We start from the raw sequence: 24,477 nt of genomic DNA, 5'->3' as shown, positions 1-24,477 counted from the left end.
TGTTTAACTTTTACATTTATTATTTATATAATTACATTTATTCATTTAGCAGACGCTTTTATCCAAAGCGACTTCCAAGAGAGAGCTTTACAAAGTGCATAGGTCACTGATCATAACAACAAGATAGCCACAAAACATTGCGAGTAGCCAAAACATGAAGCACACATTGTGAACAACCAAAGTAAGTGCCAAAGGGAAGAACCATAAGAGCATGTAGTTAAACAAGTTACAATTAAACAACATGAACTGCTATAAGTGCAAGTGTACCTGTGGAAAAAACAAGCAACAATAATAAAAACAATATATCACAGCGAGTACAAAAAATTTAAATCAGTTACCACTAACCACAAGAGCAACAAGTCTCTGAGCAAGAGTCATTGTGATCCTTGAGGAAACTAACATCGGGTCAAGCGAACCATTCCTAAGTACCATTGTACTCCCGGAACAAGTGCGTCTTGAGCCTTTTCTTGAAGGTGGAGAGACAGTCAGTGTCTCTGATGGAGGTGGGGAGTTGATTCCACCACTGGGGGAGCTTTCTTGAGGCATCGTGTGTGGTAGGTGTCCTGTAGGGCTGTGAGCTTCCTGCCGATGATGAACTTAGCAGACCGGACCACACTACGTAGGGCCTTGCAGTCCCTGTCTGTGCAGCTCCCATACCACACTGTGATGCAACCAGTTACAACCAGTTACAAGTGTAACACCACATCTGATTTAAATAAATGTGTGTAAATACATTTAAATGTAAACTTGATAATTGAGTGCTTTGTTTTAGCACTATATGTATCTGCAAGAGTAATGTATTAGGTGAGCCAATATTTTGATAAGATGAAACTGTACAACCAGGGGCGTCGTTAGACCCTTTTTACAGGGGCACGTGCCCCAGTTTAAATCTGCTGTGCCCCAGTAAAATCTAAAGTTTTAACAATTTACTTTATTAGTCATTGCATTAATTTAAATTGATAATCCCAGAAGAAATTAACGCAGTATCCCAATCAACGCGTAAAATCAAAGCAGTTTAACCGAAAACACAAACCGATGCACGCAGAATTCCATGTTAGCGCGCTCTTCTGAGCTTTCCAAATAGCCACTGCAGCACGCACACAGAAGTCCAGGTGTTGGACTCTAATTTCTAAATGATAGGCATCTTATTTTGACTAAAACATAAAAACAATATTACATGAAGCTCAAAAAAACTGTATTTGCGCTCAAATGAATGCGAAAAAATGTGTGTGCTCGCATTAACTATTGATGTCCCTGCCAAAGCTGATATCAAACTTGCGTCCCTGAACTGTTGTATAGTGGGTTAAGCAAGGTGAGTTTATAAAAAAAAGGGATATGAATAGGGGCCTGTGCCCCAGTAGAGTTTTATGTCTAACAACGCCCCTGTGTACAACTATTCAAACTATTCAGTCAGCTATCATATCAATAGACAACTACCTGTAACTAATTTAGAGCCCAGATTTCATGGAATTCATTGACTCCTCCTCCTAAGCTTTTACTGCCTCTCAAATGAATGACTTAGCAAGAGAAAAAAGATTGGTTGACTTGACGTTATCACAGTTTCTATCATATAATAGGGAGAAGGTGTATAAACCAGCTATGAGTCACTCCTGATAAATACAGGGACACACCATACTTTTTTAAAGCAGGTGTATTACTATTTTTATTACCATTGAGAAGTTTCTTGACTTTCGGATGCCGACTTAACAGACAGTATCATGAGGGATTATGATGGAATCATCTCTTTCCTGGGAACATGGGGGCCCTTCCAGCGAATGGTGTTCCTGGCTCTGGCCATCAGCATCCTTCCAAACGGCTTTGTAGGCATCTACATAGTGTTTGTAGGTGACACCCCTCCTCATGAATGCTACATACCTGAGGAGTCCAACATCAGTGAGGTGTGGAGGAACGTGACCATCCCTCTGGTGACTGTAGATGGGGTGACAAAGCAGAGCTCGTGTTCCAGGTTAAACCTGGACATAGTCAGGAACTACTCCAGTCAGAATATCCTACCAGATGTACACATTAACCTGAGTAACATTCCACTGGAGAGCTGTCTGGATGGATGGAAGTACAGCAGAGAGATATACCTGTCAACTATCGTCACAGAGGTGACACCAATGTATTTGATTATTTATGGGCATTCTAACTTAATTCTTCTTCAACAGCATCAGTGTACTCCCCATTATATGGTACTGTGGCAGTTATCCGTTTTCTCCTGCTAAGTCATTTGTTTATACATATAAAATGTCATTCAAATGATATTGAAGGATAATTCAAATTAAGTGTTTATACCTATATTTGGTATAGTTTTTACCCAGTAATTGGGAACATCTATTGAAACACTAATTACTGAATTACTAAAGAGATGTATTGATTAATTCTAAAGACAAATAAACTCAACATCATACATGTGTACACAGGGGCGCCGTATAGGGGGGGGAAATTAGGACGATTCTAAGGGCCCCTGACTGACAATGCCCCCAAAAAATAGGCAAAAAGTAATATAATATTATATTATATAAACCATCATCGAGTATATAATACATTTAAAATATAATAATACAATGAATGATCTCTTTGTTTTTACTTGTGTTTGGCAATAAAGGTTAAATATCCCTATTGACCAAAAAGTAAACATCCATATTGACCGACCATCCCCCTGTATCTGCATGAAATGGTTTGATCCTGCCTTAGCGCACTTATCGGTGACAGTGTTTAGTTGCAGTCAGTAGATGCGCTAGTCGCTAGAATGTCGGGCCGTAAACACAAATCAGGGTTTTGGAAAAGATCAGAGAAAAAAGAAAGAGAGGATAGACAAAAGAGAGGGTTTCAATCACTAACCCAGTTTTTTACCAAGAAAGGTGGGTAGCCAATCTGTGAGTGGTATTAACCTGTTGGTTTAATGTCCATATAAGCTATTTAGCTACCCAGCTAACAAGGGACGTCCTGGGGACGTCATTTTGTTAGCTGGGTACAGTGTTAGCTTACATTTCATCAACATTTAATCAGTGCAGGGTAACACTTAGCAAGATGATCAGATTAAATCATTGTCCCGACTCCCTGCCCCTTTTAACAGACTAACAACAGATGAGTCAGCAGCACCCCAGTCTCCCCATAACTATTATATTCCCCATATTTATTAATGACAGAAACTCAAACTAATTATTTTCTCACATAATGATCATTATGAAATAAAAGTTGAAAATATATATATACTGTCTGTACTGGATGCTGGACAGTGGGGGGGGGGGGGGGGGGGGGGGGGGGGCGGCGGCGCCCCTGTGTGTACAGGGCCATCATGGTCGTCTTTTAACCCAAGTAATTGAATACTCCAAGATCTAAATTAATGGACCAAGTGCTCTGATCAACATCAACCACATTACTGAGTTGTTCAATGAAGTCAAAGTTCACAAATGCTCAGGACAGAGTTGTAAAATAGTTGTTTTCAAAGATCAGTGTTTTTGTTTGACAGTGGGACCTTGTGTGTGAAAACGAGTACAAGAGGCCCCTGACCACATCAATCCACTATGTTGGAGCCCTTTTCGGGACATTCCTCTCTGGGCAGATTGCTGATAGGTCTGTACAATGTATTAAAATCTTCTGATGAATAATCATAACGAATGGTAACAAGACTTTTCAACACTTTTATAAATCTCTGATAATAAGTTACCAAGCATATCCTTGGCCCATATCAATTGTATTGACATTTATATACATCTCTCAGGAAGAAATACTTTGATTGAATCAAGAAATGTATGCAAATCCCTTACGTACACAGGGGCATGTCCCCATGTCCCTCCATGTCCCCTTTAACAAAACATAGCATTAATCTTAGCACTTTAACCATTAACCGTCAACCATTGTGTAACATCGGGCTGTTTTATCATAGGCTACTTGTGACTATGGAACTATAGCTGGTCATTGTAGATAAAGGGATTAAATATTACCTGAGAAATCATCCCAAGAATCTTTGTTTCAATGTTCGTGAACTGAAATGTTGTTAATCAAATGTATGAAACACAGGTTTGGGAGAAAGCCAGTTCTCTTTGTCATGATGGCTGTCCAGACGGTGACGGTAGCTGCCCAGATATTCTCTCCTAACTGGGAGATCTTCAGTTTTATCTTCTTCTTTGTTGGTTTTGGTTCTATCTCCAATTATGTCATCGCCTATGTTCTTGGTAGGTTGAAAATGCAGATTTATTATTATTCAATACAGATGAGTTAAGCTTCTGACTGATTGATATGTCAATAGATGACCACCCCAACCTGTTATCAGGTGAATTAACTGGTTCAGATTGGGATTATTAACATTTATAGATGACAAGGTTTTGACAGTAAATCCAGAACCAAGTAACAGATGTCCATTTTAGCCAAGCCCAATTTGTGATTGGTTCATTCGCTGCCTACAGGATCAGAGATTCTGAGCCCAAAAACCAGAGTAGTGTTCTGCTCTCTCGGAGTGTTCATGAGTTCCGCTCTGGGGTACATGGCCATGCCAGCAGTGGCATATTTCCTGCGGGACTGGCGCGGGCTTCTGGTTGCCATGGCAGCATCTGGACTCATCTACATCCCTTTGTGGAAGTAAGAACAGATCATCTCAAATGCTGTATTATCATTGACTGGTTGGTTAAGGCATTACAATTGGTTGGTTGATAGATTATGATTGGTTAATGTTTTTTTTTTTTCTTCTGTATTGCTAAGTAAACTTGATTTCAAAATACATGTTGGTTATCTTGTATAGAATTCTAATTCATATTCCATCATTCAATCCATCACAGAAAGGTGTCTTTGAAAATCAAACTAGTTGGTTTTCTTAGTTTCTGTTAGCTCTGTATCAACATCGCTGATTTAAAAACAACATTCTGCAGTTACGATAGCTGTTCCTTTGTCCAGGTTCATCCCAGAGTCCCCCCGGTGGCTGCTCTCTCAGGGCAGAGTCGAGGAGTCTGAGGCCATACTTAGGAGAGCTGCCAGACAGAACCAAGTAGAGTTACCAGATGTGATTTTCACTTCAACAGAGGTCTGATAAAAATTTATGTATTCACTCTTACACAATGACTTAATCTCCACGTGTCACAGGTCAATCTTTAAGCAAGCTTTCATAATAGTCTTTCATATCTGCGAAGATAACAAATGTTTTTCTGTAATGGTAACTTGGACACTGTGACCTCATATTGTCAATTTCCGCTGATGTCACTGGTTGTCCATATTTCTGTCAGAATAAGGACATTTATCTTCTTTAAAGTAGTAGAGACCATTTCTAATCTATCACTTTATTATACTAACTTCTATGAATAGTACCAATTGTAAAACATTTAAAATAACTACTGCATATCCTAATGACCATTTTAAAAGTTACCTACATAAAAAAGATTGCAAAAAGTAGTATTTTTCTAATTGTCTATCTATTGCTTTCCTCAATACTCCAGGTGGAAGATGCCTTGGCGATGAAGGAGAAAAAGTACAGCATCCTGGATATCATGAGAAGCTTCAACGTATTATCCATCACCCTCCTGTGTTCCCTGCTGTGGTAAGTGCAACAGCCTGCTTCAGATATGCACTTACAGCAGTAGCATAGCCTAGAGGGGGCATAGACTCCCTCATTTACATGGACAGGAACATTAAGGAATTATATATATATATATATATATATATATATGTGTGTGTGTGTCTGTCATTTTAAGATGGGACCCCCCAAAATGTTATTCTGGCTGCGCCCTTGACTTACAGGGCTTTCGGGAATAAAGAACTATTCACTTGTCTGTCTTTGCTACAAGGAATGATGTGCAATGTTAAATCAGTTTAATTACCTTCCTCACCAAAACTCATAGCACATATAATGTACAAAACATTCTCCAACATGATTCGTTGAGTCCCTTTTACCCTTGCTCACACATCTCAATATAGGCCATGTTTAGAAACGCTTCACCATAGTGTTGCATCTCCTTTTGTGTTCCAGGGTGATCATCACCCTTGGCTACAATGCCTTGATTCTAAACACCTCCAATCTCCATGGCAATGCCTACCTCAACTGCTTCCTGTCAGCAGTGGTCGAAGTTCCTGCCTATTGCATCGCCTTGCTGCTACTGAAGTACTGCCCCAGACACTTCTGTCAGTCCTCCACTCTCTTCCTAGGGGGGGCTGTTATTCTCTGCATCCACCTCATACCATCTGGTGAGACTCATACTCTGTAATATTGTGAGAACAGGAAGATCAAGGCTTGATTTTTCACAAGTCACAAGAAAACAAGTGCTATAGTCTGTCATAAACATGAACAAGCCGTATGACCTGAAACGTGGGTGGGGGATGGCCCTGGGAGGAGGGGGGCTTGGTGATATACTAGCCTAAACCTCTAACCCTAGCCCTGTGCATCCATGTTGCAGACCTCCCGGCAGTGGCCATCTTCCTGGAGATGATGGGGAAGTTCGGCATCACATCTGCATTCTGCGTGGTGTACGCTGTTACGTCGGAGCTGTTCCCCACCGTGGTGAGGACTATGGCCATGGGGACCTGCTCCATGGCTGCCCGCATCGGCACCATCATCTCCCCGTTTGTCATCTACCTTGGTGAGCTTTCTCACAATCATGATATGCCTAGTGAAACCTGGACATCCTCATTTCTCACATCAGAATCAGATTTTTGGTAACTTGCATAACAAATTTGGTTCTGGTCATTGGTTACTCTCAAAGCAGGACAGGATTCATATTGTACTTTGTCACCTGAGTGAGACCTGGACATCCTCATTCCTGACACATAGAATTTGATACTGTAATATATCCTACTCCTATGTAAGACCTAGAGGTAAATCATATCTAACTTTTACTAACTTACTTGAAATAAAATCGAACTAAATGCTAAAGTACATAACACTAATCCGGGGGTACTCAATAGGCGGACTCTGGTCCGGAACCAGACCCGGATGCAATACAATTCGGACCGAAGACAAAATAACCTTTTAATTTAGTCATGATCCAAGCAAGTTTTCATTGGTGCGTGATTTCGTGCTATAGCCTATATTTTGTTCCTACTAGATGTGGTTTCTATCTTCCGTGTCCAATCCAAAGGTCCAATCAGGAGCTGTAATAACTGTTGGCCGCAACCTCTGTGGGTCACACAGGTTGTGTGTGTCATTCGCAACAACGGAGGCTAATCGATTTGCTGACGGTACTAGTTTCTTCCTTAGCGAAAATCATGGTGTGCTCTAAACCCGACAAAAAGCGAAAAGTACATTCAGAAAATTGCAAATTTCAGACCGAGTGGACTGACAAGTATGTATTTGTTCTGCCGGTGGGGAGCACAAAACCGATGTGTCCAGAATATCTTCTCTGATGAATAGATTGATCCTTACATCTCCATTCCTTCTCAGGTAAATACTACAGGTATCTGCCATACCTACTGATTGGAAGCCTGGCCATATTTGGAGGTCTGTTATGTTTCCTGCTCCCAGAGAGCTTTGGTAAGGTTTTACCTGAGACCATGGATCAGATGCAGACCGTCATTGGGTGAGTTAAAGATTGTCAGTATGTAGGAGGTCTGGATAACATAAGATATCTGGATGATGTAGGAGGTGTGGATAATGTAGGAGATCTGGATGATATAGGAGATCTGGATGACGTAGGACAGAGGTGTCAAACTATATTTCACTAAGGGCCACACTGGGAAATGAGAATCACATCAAGGGCCAGAAATGTATAGTTTATTGATTTGCCCTATATAGCCTTCTCACATACAATTGGGTCCACATCAAATCCCAAAGAAATCAACTCAAAAGGTCAACAAAAAAAACTGCATCTATCTACTCCATTCTACTGGTCATGGTGTTTCTAGCAAGACTGGCATTTGAAAATGCTTGTTGTTTGCATACAATGTCACAAACCTTTAGCATACAGTTTTTCCGAAAATCTCCCTTTGTGAATGGCCTCCCTGATTTGGCTATTTCCTCTGCTATTATTAAACTTGCCTTTACAGCGTCATCACTCGAATAAACATATTTTGCTGTGACTGCATGCCTCTCTTCAGTTTGATGACTTTCTAAAGCCTGTTCCCTTTCCATGGCTCCATATCTCTGCTTGTGTGTGTTATATATATTCTATATGACAACGCAAATTATATTGTTTGAAAATGGAGATCATCTCAGCAAATATGACACAAGGGCTTCTCTTTACACTCGGTAAAGAAGTACTCAGTCTCCCACCTCTTTTTAAATTGTCTGCCTTCAAAGTCACCTTTTCTTTTTTGTGCCATTCTGTTAGCCAACTTGTAGGTGCACTGGTGGCATGTCTCTGTGTTTGGTTTGGTGTCATTGTGCAGACCACAGCTAGCTACAACTCAGTGGCTGTTCAATAACCTAAATTGAGATGTGGGCCGGATAAAAAGTTGGGGCCAGATTTGGCCCAGGGGTCATGAGTTTGACACATGTGATGTTGGAGGGCTGCATGATGTAGGAGGTCAGGATGGTGTATGAGGTATGGATGATTTAGGAGGCCTGGATAATGTTGGAGGTCAATCTGCATATTATAACTCTAAACTTAATGGTTAACCAAATGCTTCTTAATGTACAAAATACAGAGGTTGACTCCATGAAAATGTATTAAACTGTATCCTTACACCAATGTAATTCTACATTATAGAGGAAATATAGTAAGTAAACAGAGTAAATATTTATTTACACAGACTACCATGTGTATTCCAGGATTTGGGTCAAGACATGGGACAGAATTTGGTTGTAAGATATTACTGTTGAACATGCACTGTGTTAAAACACGTAATCAGTCAAAGCTGTTTGAAGGGTATGGGATCATGTCAGATTAGGTCAGAGGTACTGCAGACGCTTTTTTCCAGAGCAATGTGCAGATAGTCCATATAGAAATTGCAGCAGAAGATCAAGAATCAGTTCAGAGTTCTACAGTATTTCTTTATATCATTGACATATTTAACTGTTAAACATTTCTGCATTGTGCGAATGAGTAACTTTAATAGCCTCATGTTATATACCTGTTTCACCTGTTACAGACTGCAAGGCAGCAAGAAAAAAGCCACCAAGAAAGGAAACAGCAAAGACGAATTCTGTAAAGAATCAAAGTTGTAATTGTTTTCATTTCATGTTTTCTTTGTTTGTTAGTTTTTACAGTATTCCTTCTGGGCACTTGTAGACATTACAGTTGTTGCATGAATGTTGTTCCAAACTGAATATAAACTACAGAGCTAAACATTTACTGTATTTAAAACAACTTTTTATTTTATTTGTATAATACCCTAACGTATTATACTATGGTAGAACTAAAAATTGATGTTGATCATGTTTGTAAAATGTATTTAAAAAGGATAATTGTTCTGTCAATATATGCTGTAAAGACTGTACAGAGTTAGTTGGACTATATAATTCTGGGTAATGAATATTGTACAATATAGCATTCACAAGTTGAGTTGTTTGACACTGCTTCAAAATCTATTTAAAGATGATTTTGTGATTAAACAGCTTTCTTGTGTAAACCCTAGCTTCCTGTTCCTCCAGTACTTCTCCTTATACTGTGTGCAAAACTATTGTTTGTGTATGAGACAACAGTTTGTGTTGTGTGTGTGAATGTGTGTTTGAATACATGTGTGTGAAACAACAATTTGTGCAACTGAGTGTGTATGTGAAGGTACTCACAAAGAACAATGAATGTCATAGTTTGGGAAATAAGTAGTGTAGGGAGTGGATGTGGGGTCAGTACATAAGTAGGGTAAAGTGTAAAATGAAAGTTAAGTTTTGCCAGAATTCTTTTTTTTAAATGTGTTGTTACAGAGAGAGCTCCATTTCACTGACGGAGATGCCCAAGGACCAGGGCACAGGTCATAGCAATCAAGGCTCCACCTGCCTGCCATCTTGCAACTCAAACAAAAATACAGAGTTACAACAGACGAGAGGAGGTTGTCACAGTGTGTGTGTGTGTGTACATTTCAAGTCTGGGAGAGGTAATAGTTCAGCTGCAGCACAGACTGAGCTAGCTGCTTATTGAGGTGCCTATAGCTTCCTGAGAGAGGATAAGTGTTCTTCTCAGTCTTCAGACAGGTATAGTAGAACCCTCAAGGTGACAAGACAGATAATCATATAGATAGCAGTTAAATCCTACACGTGTGGACTTTATCCCCCTACCAGAGAGGAAATATACCCAGGCTATAGAACTGTGGTTACATGAGACAGATAAAAAGATAAAAAAGATGGGCAGATTGAAGTGAAAAAACACAAGCTTCAGTGTTTGAGTCAAACTGTGTGCAAATCAGCCAATTATACTTAGTAACAAAAGTGTGTATCTCTGGGAAACACAAAGCAAATCGCGGCTCAACGTTTTCTCCGTAGGAAGGGACATGGACAAGGAAAATGTAGTGAAGAGGGTCGCAGAGGTGCGAGACTTTGACGAAATCACTGCCTTTCTTGGATCGTGGGGGCCCTACCAGCGAATGGTGTTCCTGGCTCTGGCCATCAGCATCCTTCCAAACGGCTTTGTAGGTATCTACATAGTGTTTGTAGGTGACACCCCTCCTCATGAATGCTACATACCTGAGGAGTCCAACATCAGTGAGGTGTGGAGGAATGTGACCATCCCTCTGGTGACTGTAGATGGGGTGACAAAGCAGAGCTCGTGTTCCAGGTTAAACCTGGACATAGTCAGGAACTACTCCAGTCAGAATATCCTACCAGATGTACACATTAACCTGAGTAACATTCCACTGGAGAGCTGTCTGGATGGATGGAAGTACAGCAGAGAGATATACCTGTCAACTATCGTCACAGAGGTGAGTCCTAGACCACTTATATGTAACAATTTGAGACACTAAACAAGAAAACACAGCTTGAGTAAACATTAGCAATAATAATGCAGATAGTACTTGGCTTTAGAGGCGATATGATTAGAATAAAAAATGTCAATACATTTTCAAATACGTTTTTATTGCTTGACAGATTACCACAGACCATACATCTTTGCACTGTTTCTGGAAATTCTATGGTGCTGACTATCAAACTCATGTTAAACTATTCACTTCTGATCCCTAATCTTATGCTGTACACGACATGTATGTCCCCTAGGATTAAAGTATTTGCTACATTGATACATGTCAATAGTAATGTCTCTTAAATCAAAAGGCTCCAGTATTAAATTGTATTTGAATTTAATTCTAATTTGATTCACGTTGAAAATAATTGGGAAAAGTAATTTTCAAATGTTGTCATGTAATATACAGTATATGTATACTTTCCAAGTATTTGGAGTCATGTGTGTTTGGTAGTGGGACCTGGTGTGTGACAACGCATTTAAGGAGCCTCTGACGTCCTCCATCTACTTCATGGGTGTCCTGGTGGGGACATTCATCTCTGGCCAGCTGTCTGACAGGTATGCATGTGTGTGTCTGTACAGTTTGTTTGTTTGTACAGCGTGTGTGCATCAATCAAGTTTGTCACATCCAGTTATCCGGGTACAAATGAAAAAAACTTTTTTGTATTGGTCCGACAGCACAGTTAAAGTAAATAGGTAATTTAGGATAGATAAGTAGACATGAAAGGTGTTAAAATGTATAAATAAATAATAGGGTTAATAATATAAATACTAGTATTTATTATGTATAATTGTATTAGTTAATAAAAATGCTTGTGGCCGCTGTAGCTAGGAAGAGTTTTTTTTAACTACATCACCACCAAAACCCTGTTCAACCCTAACCCTATTTATATGTTGGTGTCAGTTATAACTTCCTTTGTGTCATAAAGAAAAGCTTAGCGGTATTGGTTGTAGCCAAACTGAGACAAAAAATGTCTGAGAAGCATCATTCACACCTCCCACTAAAGCTGTGGGCTAAAAAGTGCAAAAGAACAACTAGCGCTTAAATAAATTAATATAAATATGTTTGAAATGCGATTTTTTTTTTCAAAACTATAGAATGCATAAAGCTTTGTGAGCTATAGCCGGTGTGAATCGGTGAAACTCACTCCTCAAGTATGTAATAGGCCACCCGCGTCAAAGAATAGCTAGCTTTTCTTTGGCGTAGCTGGTAGTGGTTGTGATGCCTGAGGTGGCAGGTTCGAATCCCGGTGGGAGCAATCATTGGCCAAGTGAACCCTCTGATGGAGCAAGACTACGTCTGTGACATACAACTGGTGACATCAATACACAAGGAGTACACAACCGCTACACTATTACAAAATATTTGATTGGAAAATCTTTTTTTTTTTTTTGAAGCCTTGTTTTTGGTTTCAGTTACTTTATGACAACAAAAAAGTACAATTAGTTATTTTGCTGCTGGTCAACAACAAAAACGGTGATTGCCAAAGTAGCAGAAAGTCACCAAATTTGTCGCTAGTCGCCAGATACAAATTTGCAAAACCTACTTAGTGCAAAACCTGAGGGAGGAGTTAGGGTGGGAAATAATTAGTTTAACTGTAACTATAGTATATCATTTTAGATACAGAAAAGGACAGGGGCCATGGGTTCATATGCCTGATGGTTTGGAGGGAAATCAGTACTGCGATACTGGCTGTTTATCAATCTACGTTTTTCTCCGTTCTTGTGTTGTTGCAAACTCGTTTTACGTCATTTTTCATTGCAAAGTACGGTTCCAATCCAAAGAAAACAAGTCACCAAGTACTCCAAAAATACCCGGAAGTGTTCTTAATCCGCCCCTTTTATCGAGGATGCATCGGATGCATAGAGTTAATATAACTGCACAGGGATCTTCTACGCTACGGTATAGACAAATATCAGCCATGCACGTCTAGTCAATGTTAGCTAGACTCTAGCTCATCTGCTTTTTATTAACGCTGATTTGCAAGGAATGCTAGATAGCGAAAACAGACTGTAGGCATGTAAACTAGTTTAGCTGGCTGACGCAAGAGCATAGGTAGAATGTGTGATGATTTAGCCTATATATTGGCAATGGGGATAACGTTGTTTCATGTTCCTGACTGTGTTTCATTCAAATAAATAACCCGTGTTGTCATGTAAATCTACAATTCAAGCATGTTTGTCCAGATCTATTTTTCAGCAAGATAGCTAGAGCTAACTGAAGCTGAGTTGAATCACGATAGTTTGTTTGCTAAGCTGTACTGCTAACGTTACCCACCTAAGGCGATCCTGTTTGCTTCAACGACAGAAGTGTAAACAACTAACATAATCATTTGAAATGATATCTAGTCAATCTGTTGAAAACAGTGTTGTGTAGACACAATAGATTTATTTGTACGTTTTTATTTCAAGTCTCCACCTTCGTTGTTTCAGTGAGTGCTGTGGCCGTGTTGCGTCTTTGCTCCGCAGCTTCACTCGTTGTAAACCAACCAATCAGCGCGCAGCTTATCTATATATTCATGAGCATACCATAAAAGGAGAAAACCTAGCGTTTTTTCCCGGGAAAATTTCAGAGGATGTATCAGGGGGCATAGAACAGCACCTGGGGCATTTTCAGCTCAACCAATGTTACATACTCTATTCGGAGACCTTAAGGAACAGTGTGAAATACCCCAAAAACCCAGTCAATCGCCCCTTTAAGTTACTTGACCCAGGTACGTGTTCCCTGGCCGCAAACATTTCTCTCACACCGCGCTGCCTAAACTTTATGCCGAGTGTAGGGAAAAAGTTGAGGAAGAGACTTATTTTGCTACTACTACGGATCTGTGGTCTTATCGTCTTAATTATCGTTATCGAATGGAAATATAAATATGTATATCAATAATTTTTTTTACCCATATCGCCCAGCCCTAGTATTCATGTGTGCGTGTGTGCTTGTTCGTGTGTGTACTTGTATGTGTCCTTCAGATTTGGTCGGCGGCCCGTGCTCTTCGTAATGATGGTTCTGCAGACGCTTGCTATCCTCGCACAAGTCTTCTCCCCCAGCTGGGAGGTCTTCTCCGCTATCTTCTTCTTTGTTGGTTTTGGAGGGTTTTCCAACTACGTGGTGGCTTACGTTCTAGGTCAGTGATGCTGACAGCGTTCGATGCCAAAGGGGTGCTTAAATACTTTTATGGTGAACTTCGTCAGTGTGTCTGAGTTACAGAGCAACCCCTTTATAGTTTTTTTTCTAAACCTAACTTGGTATAAATGTCTATACTACCCAGCCTGGGAAGGGCAACTGATTAACTGTTGTGGATTATGTGTGTGTGTGTGTGTGTGTGTGTGTGTGTGTGTGTGTGTGTGTGTGTGTGTGTGTGTGTGTGTGTGTGTGTATGTGTATGTTTGTGTGTGAATGAATGTATGTATGTGTGTGCGTGTGTATTTGCAGGCTCTGAGATCCTCAGTCCCAGGATGCGGGTAATGTTCTGCTCCCTGGGGGTGTTTATGGGCTCTGGAATTGGCCAGATGGCCATGCCTTGTGCCGCCTACTTCCTCAGGGACTGGCGGAGCCTGGTGCTGTCCATGGCTGTCTCTGGAGTAATCTACATACCCCTCTGGTGGTGAGTTATGGAACTACACCTTCAAATGGGATTTTCGAATAGTGCTATTTTTTACCTTTATTTAACCAGGAAGGTCCCATTTAGATTAAAATCAATTTTTCAAGGGAGACCTGGCCAAGACAGGCCGCAACATAAAAACAGGTAGTTACAGACAGAAGAACACAGAAATGAGAAAAGTTCAACAAATAAAATAAAAATTTAAAAACAACTAAAAGTTTGAGCCAGTTTCATAAACTGGTTAATTTAAAAACATTGACATTTTTGGGAACCTGCCTCAATTTCTTTCATTTTAGATTTAAAAGCAGTAAGTGGTATCAGTTCTGAGTTTTAAATCATTCTGCAACACATTCCATGATAAGGGTGCCCAATACATGAAGCACTTTTTCCAATTTGCGTTCTGGCATTTGGGACAGTGGGCATAAAGAAGTCCTGAGAACGCAAGGAGTGTTGCCTGGCACTTTTCTGCATAATGAAAACACACAGGTAGTTTGGGAGCAGACCAAGGATTGCCTTATAAATGAAGGTGTACCAATGACAGAGCCTACGGGTGGCAGCAACTAATCGCTTTTTTACATTAAATGAAAAGCACAGTTTATATCGAAAATAAAAACCCAGTTTTAACCTCAATTTTTTCACCAGGTACTGCACATGTGGCTTAAAAGTGAGTGAGTCATCAATCAAAATACCCAGATATTTATAAGAGTCAACAACCTCTTTCACTTCCTTCAAGAGTGACCACCGAGGGGATATTCTGTGGCCTTCTCCGAGACTTTGAAAACAACATAAGTTTAGTCTTATCTGTATTCAGAACAAGTTTCAGTTGGAAAAGGGTATTTTGAACAACATTAAAAGCATTTAGCAAGAGATCAATTGCCTGCACAAGAGTTGACGCACAGCAATATATCAGTCTCATCAACATAGAAATGAAACTTAGCGTCCAACACATTTTGACCCAGATTATTGATATAAATAGCAAATAAGAGGACCTAATACCGCCTTTGCAGACGGTTGCAGTATCAGAGCATAGGCCATCATGTCTGATGCACTGCGATCTATTTTCAAGGTAGCTCGTGAACCAAGCTACCGCTCGCTCCGAGAGCCGAGTTGAGTAGCCTTAGCTTTAAAACATCATGGTCAACTGCATCAAATGCTTTGGACAGATCAATAAACAGTGACGCACAATGTTGCTTTTTGTCATAAGCAACAGAAATTTAATTTCCGACTTTCAGACAGGGCTCTAGAGTGCGACCAAAATGTGTACGGGTGCGACTAAATTTTTTCCTAGGTCGCACCGGTGCACCTAACCTCCTCGCATCCGCTGTCTCTCCACAAACGAAGCGTTTGTCATCCTAAAACGGAACTGACACTCATGGTTGGATCATATCGTGGTCTAAACCAATCAGAGACAGAGATGGGGCGGGTCTTTGCCTCTGATTGGCTGTGGTCCAGATATTCCTGTAGCTCCGTGCTGTGTGATTTGAAATTACGACCTGAGCACCAGAGAGTCAGTTTAGCAGACCTGGGCATTGTCCGGCCACAGGCTGTCTCAATCCGGCCCGCGTGAGGTAAATCAAAAATGTAAAATAAATAAATGTGTTGAGCGGTAGTAAATATGTAGTCCTGAAAGACTACAGCGATCAGGCGATTTACATATGTGCACTTGCGCAACCTCACTGACAGGAGAGTTAGCTGTTGGTTAGCCCTCGAAAATGAAAAACTTTGCCACTGATTAACTTTTAACAAGACATGGACTTCTAAGTATCTGTTTACTGAGGTCAAAGTGAAAGCTGTGAAGAAAAAAAACTAACGCGGACATAATAAGAACTTGACTGATTCAGTGGGCGCGGGCTGATGGTTTGCTAGTTGAACTGCAGACCCTGATCATTAGTGATGGGTCGTTCGCGAACGATCCGGCTCTAAGAGCCGGCTCTTGAAGGTGAACGTCGGGAGCTGGCTCGCATATCTGAAGAACCGACTCTATTTTTAATAGATGAATACAGCCTATAAAAACTAAATTATTATGAAATAATGAATTTTAATTGGGTGTGCTCAAGCCTTCGGCGAGAGCACAACCTTTGTTCTCTCACATATATATTATTATTATTATTATTTTTTTTATTTCTTTTTGCCCCCCTAAAACTCAGTCAATATTTGGCCTACATAGACAACGTAGGTGTCAAAAGTTTCGTCTTGGTAGCGATTGAGTTGCTTCTATTGGAATTTACGTTCCGTTGCATGGTTTAGGCTGAAGTTAAGTTTTTGTGGCGAAAAGTGAAGCTAACGGTGGCTAATTTGCTAGCCACAGTCACTGACGTTACTAACGTCACTACGTCACTAACGTCACGAAAACACGCGTGACTACCTTTGGCAGAACATTCGTTTCGCATCTGTTAACTTGGGGGATAGCTAGGCTAACTATAGCTTTACTGCAAGGCAGCTGCAGAAACGCCACAAGCAAAGAGGCCAGGGTGATAACTATTTACTCATTTTACTTTGTGATATGACACACAATTGTGATGTGTAATGTACAGTATAAGCTGATATTATTAAGGAAGTACATCTACTTTCGGAAACAGTAGTCTACTATTTCACTGAAGTATTAGCATCATGACATTAGCCTGTGTTGCCCGGGCAACACATACTACAGTGGTCTATGATGTAGCGTTATCTGTTTTCAATCGTTAAAATAAACATTCCTCACATATACATTTTCGTTGTAGGATTTATTCTGACATTAGTAAACGATTTGTTGGTGAAATTACCATTACCTGTGGTTTCAAACCAGTGTTGCTCAATGCAACGCTGTAGCCTACGCGAGACACACTACAAAAACATCTACAGTACACAGCTGTTTAGGAAATCAAACGGCGACAGAACATGTTTGGCACTCCCCTTACTTAAATCAAAAGTCTCTGACCACTAACCTGAACTTCATTGCCACAGCCTAAACTTTGTCAATCTGTTCATGAAAATAATTAATTTCAGCTTAAACCGTACAACGGAACGTTAAATCCAATTCAACCAACGCAATCGCTACCAAGACGAACACAGCAGTAGTCTAGTATTGTACCGTAGTAGTACAATTTACCGGGGCAGCTTCTCCACACAGGGCTATATCGCATTTTGCGTTGTTACTGACAATGATCGCTACCAGTGAGCTTTTTATGAATGAGCGATTTTCCACTAAATAAATGTCAAGCTTATTTACGTTTTGGGGGCATATTTTCAGTTAGCAGATGGTACTGTTTGAATCGCGATTCCATCTTCTACTGCCCGGTAACGTCGTAGAATAATCTTCAAAGGGGGTTCTTTATTAATGAATGAATGCAATGAGTAGGCTAAATGCCTGAAAATATCATGAGAAGGGAAAAACTTAAAATGACGTTTAAATCATAGAGATTAGGTCAATTTTTACACCGGTCTGCCAAATTTATTAGTTTTGATTCAACGATGAGGCTGCCTCTTGCAGGGGAAATGAGAAGACATCTATTTCATTCTACACTTCACTCGTATTTTCAGTTGTAAATGAGCAGCAAAAAAAATATGCTTTTAAATCTATGTAATCTTTATAAATAATAAGTATGCATTTTTATATAACATATACAGAAATATCAGTTGTAAAAATGTCATTCAAAAACGGACCCCTTTGCAAGCAAGCACACCCTACAATTTCCCCAGAAATTGTACCCTCTCTAGTTGTATTTAAAATAATTGACTAATTCAAAGAACAACAAAAAAATACTTGTAGGCTTAAAGGCGCACACGATCATCCTCACATTCTGTTCCTGTCAATCCTGCATGAGGGAGGGCCGAGCCAACTCACACACAGTGAGAGAGTAGTCAAAACTCGGAGGAGAGCCATGACAAATCAATGCATTTTTAAAGATATGTGGTTATGGTCGAGTATGATTTCATTTCATAATTTAATTCAAATTGTTTTCACACCTATCATAGTCAAATTCATAGTTAAAACATGTATTTTTTAAAGAGCCGTTCGGGAGCCAAAAGAGCCGGCTCTTTTTAGTGAGCTGAGCCATACGAGCCGGCTCACGAAAAAGAGCCGGAATGCCCATCACTACTGATCATTACCTGTCAGCTGTCCTTCGCATATCCACCTCAGACATTCAGACAGATTTTGATGCACTTGTTCAAGCCCACTGGATTTCTCTCACAGAACAAAATGAACTGAAAAAACGTATTGCTTTTTGTATAAAGTTGATCAATTCCACATCTTTAACATACTGCAAAACAACTTTTCAGTGTTTGTGAAGATTAACTGGTTACAAATAAAATGAAACACTGTTGTTGTTGTTTATACTGTTTATTACTTCTATAATCTTTCCTATTTGACCTACACCAAAATCTAAACCCCTGAGTTACGAAGCTAGGTCATGGAGCTAACCCATGGAGCTAGGATTTTGATGCTAGGGAGAGTGTGGCAAGATGATTTAGCCAAGGCCATAGGGCAAGAAGGCCAAATTACAGGTGTTGGCCATCTGAAGGGCATGGGACAGCAAGGTGGGACCCGCTATAAGACTTTGAGCCATGAAATGTTAGGTCTCAGTTCAGGGAAGCACTTTTAAACAGTAGCACTTTCTATTTTGAAATGTTTTATTTTGCTTAAAATGTTTTAGTTTGGTAGCTCAGGGAAGCACTTAAAATATATTTTTTAATATATATACAGTATGATTGTGCTTCAAATAAAAAATATATTTACCTACACCTTATTCTTGATTAAGATCATTTACATAAAATATATGAATGTATATGGAGCGTGATAAAAAGGTGACCTTGAAATTGTGGCGACGCAAGGACAAATTTGGGTGCACCTAAATTTTGTGCTGGTGCACCTAAATAAAAAAAGTTAGGCGCACCGGTGCAACCAAGGCAACAAGTTAGTCTGGAGCCCTGTTCAGAGCAGCTGTAGTAGTGCTATGTTTTTTCCTAAAGCCTGACTGACTGACTAATGTACAGACGAACCCTGGCTCAGGTCCAGGGTTCGTCCATATAATAAAATTATATGGCAATTCCTTTGCCAATCCATATTGTTGGAGCCGTATCTAGGGTTTTGTGCACTACTATTAATATGAACTTGTGGAGATTATAGAGTTTGCCAAAAAGTTTGCCAAAAAACATCTAAAAGACCCTGTACAGTTCTGGAACAACATCCTATGGACAGATGAGACCAAGATCAACTTACCTTAACCCTTGTGCTGCCTTCGGGTCACATGACCCAAAGGTTCATAACGAACCATCGTTGTGTTTACCCAATTTTACCCAATACAAAAACAAATAAAAATAATTTTCTTTTAACCTTCGCAATGTGGGGGGTCTGAGACAGCCCAACGGTTAAAAGAAAATGCTTCACTTTGTTTTTGTATGCGGTAAAGTTGTCGCAATACGATGGTGGGTCACAATGACTGATGGGTCAGAATGACCCGAAGATAACACAAGGGTTAACGTACCAGAATGATGGGAAGAGAAGAGTATGGAGAAGGGAAGGAACTGCTCATGATCCAAAGCATACCACCTCATCAGTGAAGCATGGTGGAGGTAGTGTTATGGCCTGTAGTATAATATACTACAGGAATAAGTAGTGTAGGCTTCAGGTGAGTAAATTGATACGGTGGCCTCCTAAAGTGCATGTGATTGAAAACTAGCTGAAATTCACATCCCCACCCACCTAATCCTAATAGTGTCAGTGAGACGCCCCTACCCCAAGGTAAGTTTAAAGATACTGTCAGATGTCTTAATTTTAACAACAAGTAATTTATTTTTCTTCCCTTAGGTTACTGTATTTCTTCTGGAAGGATATATTTTAATAGAAGAAAATAACAAAAAGTTAGATAAAACAAACCGTTATTCAGGATTTCTTAAACAAAACACTTCAAATCTTAACACTGAAAAACAAGCGGAGCTGGTTCATGCAGGGGGACGCGAGACCTAGCGCGTCATTAGCAAATCGTCATCACGCGTCAAGGCACACCTTCCTAATAGGGCGGAGTATATAGCAGGGATCCCGGCACTTGCATTGCTAGTGCGACACAGACGCTCTCGGTCTCCTGCGGCCTCCGCCTCCCCGGCCTCCGTCCTTTGTCTGGTTCTTCTTTTTTCTTCTTACTCAGTTATCACAAACACGGTTCAAATTGACAGTTCAAATTGACAGTTGAAACCCTCAGTAAATTCAAACACTCAGTTCGGTTCAATCTGTATCAGTGAAATGTCCGTGTGTTTGTGTGTGTGTCAAACTGTTGTACCAGTCTGTGGCAACGAAGACTTTGATGCGATGACTTGTGATGACTAAATAAACAGCTGAGACAGGACAGCGATATGTCTAACGCCTGGGACACACTGCCTGCGATCGGCTGCGATCTGCTGCGACGCGCCTGTGTAGCCGATGTGTATCGGTGAAACTCACTCCTCAGGTATGTAACAGGGCACCCGCATCAACGAATAGCTAGCTTTTCGTTGGCGTAGTTGGTAGTGGTGGCGCTTGGGAAGCCAGAGGTGGTAAGTTCGAACCCAGTGCGGGACGATTTGCCCGATACCTCTGACGGAGCTTGCAAGACCACGTCTGTTACACCTGGAAGCACCTCCTTTTTTCTTTCAGCGCCCATGTTATCAAATGGGACCGACCACACTGGCTGCGAAGCGCCGCGATTGCCTGCGATCGCCTGCGATCTGCAGCGATCGTTTCGGCAGTTGGTCGAATTTTTTCGCGAGACGCTTGCGAAATCGGCTGCAGGATGATGAAATTCACCATATTAGTTGATATATTTGAATAAAAAAACATGTTATTAAGATTTTACTCTTAATTGTAGACTACGGTGAACATTTGCAAAGTTGTAGACTTTATAATTACACAATGTTGGTAACGAACGTCCTTTACATGAAATGAAAATAAACGTATTGATCCGTTGAGCTAGCATGCCCGTAGTTGTTTGGTTTGTTTGAGAGAAACGAGTTGTCACGCGTTGCACACAACACACACGCAGACATAGCCTACCGAGAGAGAACCCCCAAGTCGATTTCTAAAATCAGCATCAAATGAATTCTCGAAGTTGAAAAGCACAGGGAGTTGTTGTATGTCAGCAACATTTTTACAAGGACAACGTAGATAAGGATCAATGCTGGGATATAGCCAATGCCATGTTTATGTACCATGTCAGCGTAAAGGAAAGCTCAGAGTAGCTGAAAGGCTTGTTGACCGGCGCGGAGAAATGCGCGTCTGGTGTGAACAGCTTTTGCTCAGTCGTAGCCGATCGTGGCGCTGCGCGGCGCGTCCGGGCGCTTCGCAGCCAGTGTGTCCCAGGCGTAAGGATGGCAGGGCAATAAACAAAAAAAACAAGAAGTTTCTGCGCTGCCCAGGAAAACTCAGGAAACTTCCTGGAACAAAATGGCGCAGCTCAGCACGAGGCACGCACTGAATGATCTGAATCACAGAATGTCTCTCCAAAAACAAATCTTGATCATAGGCGATCGTCAGTCTCTCTTAAAAAGCCCCCAAAAAACAAAAAAAAATATATATAAATCCCTCCTTCAAAACCAATCGTACGCATTCTAGTTCACTGACAAATGCACTCTATTGATTTGTAGAAAGAAATCAACGTCTCTCGCTCCGACCCAGTTCATGGATGACTCACAAAAATACAATGCCTATAGTATGAATAACGCCCCAAAAAACAGTGTTCTGAATGAAACTCACGGCTCCAGCAACTCTCTCGTGCCCTCAGCCAGTCTCCAACACCGTTCTCCGTCCGATGACGCAATTAACTGAATTTCTGCTAGGGACCGAAAGTCCCCAGTTTCACACAACCATGATAGCGTACACTAAAATTGTGAAACTTAAACTGACCGTGCGCCACTGTCTTATATTACAGCTCCAACGTAACAATGTCGACTTCTCGTACAGCAATCATGGAGTGTCAGCTCTTTTTCTGCTAGCTCTTCTTCTACCCAGTCTTTGCATCTCCCGCTAGCGCGCCGGAGAAAAGAGACCTCTGTTACATATTTTTGCATAGTGGACGTATTCAGGACGGGGAATTGGTTATCAGATGTTGAGCAACAGCCCCCACCCCCGTTGAAATGAATGAATGACTCGGAAAATGATTCGTTCTTTTTAATGAACGACATTCAAAGAACCGAGTCCGTAAAATGATCCGAATCACTAGATAGTACCAAATTGCAGTGAAAGTACCAAGTCAATGAAGTAAATTGCCTAGTACAAGTTCAAGACTAAATCAATTTATTATAGATCTATAAGGTGCAGGTGTCTGATACACTCAAGTTGAGCATCTCAGAAGACTGGACCAAGAATACAGGAATCAGGGCAGTTAAATAGTATCACAGTATGGTTTTTTTTACTCGCACAAGAAACGTCAAGGGGATGACAATCAACATAGCCTTTGCAAGCACAGAAAGAGGAAACCATATGCTAGATTGCTTTTGTTTAGGCTTTGATAGGCCTCCGAGAAATGTCCCTGACGTTCCATGTTCTCATGAGCTAATATAGCAAATAAATGGTGTCATAGTGAAAAAGTAAACCTGAAAGTCAGAGTCCTGCGCCTTTCTGGTGTCCAGGTTCATCCCAGAGTCCCCCCGGTGGCTGCTCTCTCAGGGCAGAGTGGAGGAAGCTGAGGCCATACTGAGGAGAGCTGCCAGACAGAACAAGGTGGACGCTCCTGATGTCATCTTCTCTCCAACAGAGGTGAGGAATCAACATGTAACCTGGAGCTGGTGTTCCCCTTTAGAAAAAGAGAGAAAGAGAAACAAAAAGCTTTCGAAAGACCTGCATGAATACATAAAAGGAATGTGTAGCAGAATAGCAGGTAAAACAAACGTATCTATGAGACTTTCTTCTTGAAACATACAACTCTACAGGTTGCAGATGCTCACGAGCGGCAGCAGAAGAAACACAACTTCCTGGATATCCTGCATAGCTGCAACATGGTGTCCATCATCACCCTCTGCTCTCTGCTGTGGTAGGTCTCTATCCTGTGGTGGGTCTCTCTCCTGTGGCGGGTCTCTCCTGTGGTGGGTTTTTCTTCTGTGGTAGATCTCTCTCCTGTAGCAACTGCAAAGACCTTTATCACTAGAAGCGCCAAGATCTGGTCATTTGACTGCATTGTTGAGAGATAAAAAGATTAAAATAAATATATAATTTAATTCTTGACTTTTCCTATGCATGTTTTATCATCCTGTGCTGTCCTCAGTATCCTGTATATAGCTCCTCAGTATCCTGTATGTAGCTTGACAGTCAGAATGCAGATCAGCATTCCAAACATCCAAGACTCTGAAGACAGTTTACTTCTTGTCCACTGGTTTATTGAAGTTGCAAGGGAGGCGTGAAACTAAAACATACAAAAAGCATTATCAACACGGCTTGCTTTTAACCTGTACAAATATCCCGCAAATCTAATTAAATATATTTTTGTCTATTACAAGTTTTGTGTTCATTATACATCTCACTCTAAATTTACATTTACAATTATTCATTTAGCGGACACTTTTATCCAAAGCGACTTACAAGAAAGAGCTTTACAAAAAGTGCATATAGGTCAATGATCATAAACAACGAGATAGCCCCAAAAACATTGCGGGTAGCCAAAACATGAAGCATACATTGTGAACAGCAAATAAGTGCCAATGGGTAGAACCACAAGAGCATGTAGTTAAACAAATTACAACAACATTATCCTCGAAAGTGCTAGAGTGTACCTGGAGGAAAGCGAGTAACAATAATATAATTCACAGCGAGTACAAGTAGTTAGTTACAACTAACCAACAAGTGCAACAAGTCCCTCAATAAGTGTCAATGTGTCCCTGGAGGAAATAAACTAACATCTAAATGTAAGAACTATATTTTAACATGTAACCAAGAATCTATTGATTTATTTACTTGTAAATAGTCTAAATAGTCCTATGTTAGTAAATAAAGTCAATATATGAATATATTAACTTTCTATGCCTCTCCGGGAACCATCACCTTATCGTGGTGGAGAGGTTTGTGCGTCCTCATGAACCTGAGGGCTGTGTTGTCTGGAGCCTGGTGCTCC

At 40.6% G+C, this 24,477-nt stretch overlaps 2 protein-coding genes across 2 annotated transcripts in view; both read left to right on the top strand.

The window, feature by feature from the left end:
* The first annotated feature begins 1,607 nt into the window (after nt 1–1,607).
* Nucleotides 1,608–9,589, top strand: LOC134013849 (solute carrier family 22 member 4-like). The gene is made up of 10 exons (XM_062453593.1): nt 1,608–2,111; nt 3,476–3,579; nt 4,027–4,181; nt 4,413–4,584; nt 4,897–5,023; nt 5,433–5,533; nt 5,963–6,177; nt 6,387–6,569; nt 7,370–7,505; nt 9,016–9,589. The coding sequence occupies exons 1-10, from the start codon at nt 1,719–1,721 to the stop codon at nt 9,089–9,091; spliced, it is 1,662 nt and encodes a 553-aa protein (XP_062309577.1). The 5' UTR covers nt 1,608–1,718; the 3' UTR covers nt 9,092–9,589.
* A 764-nt stretch (nt 9,590–10,353) lies between these two features.
* LOC134013573 (organic cation/carnitine transporter 2-like) overlaps nt 10,354–24,477 on the top strand; it is a 30,336-nt gene continuing 16,212 nt past the window's right edge. Inside the window, exons 1-6 of the mRNA XM_062453073.1 lie at nt 10,354–10,782; nt 11,275–11,378; nt 13,788–13,942; nt 14,251–14,422; nt 23,003–23,129; nt 23,303–23,403. Of these exons, the coding sequence (XP_062309057.1) occupies nt 10,354–10,782; nt 11,275–11,378; nt 13,788–13,942; nt 14,251–14,422; nt 23,003–23,129; nt 23,303–23,403 (1,088 nt within the window). The remainder of the gene's footprint in view (nt 10,783–11,274; nt 11,379–13,787; nt 13,943–14,250; nt 14,423–23,002; nt 23,130–23,302; nt 23,404–24,477) is intronic.

Source organism: Osmerus eperlanus, chromosome 27, assembly GCF_963692335.1.
Source record: "Osmerus eperlanus chromosome 27, fOsmEpe2.1, whole genome shotgun sequence".
Classification (NCBI taxonomy): Eukaryota; Metazoa; Chordata; class Actinopteri; order Osmeriformes; family Osmeridae; genus Osmerus; species Osmerus eperlanus.
This window is presented reverse-complemented; position numbering and strand designations above follow the sequence as displayed.

Coding starts and splice junctions, on each gene's coding strand:
- LOC134013849 (XM_062453593.1), top strand. CDS start 1,719: ATGAGGGATTATGATGGAATCATCTCTTTCCTGGGAACATGGGGGCCC. Junction 4,585..4,896: donor ATCTACATCCCTTTGTGGAA/GTAAGAACAGAT, acceptor TCCTTTGTCCAG/GTTCATCCCAGAGTCCCCCC. Junction 7,506..9,015: donor CAGATGCAGACCGTCATTGG/GTGAGTTAAAGA, acceptor CACCTGTTACAG/ACTGCAAGGCAGCAAGAAAA.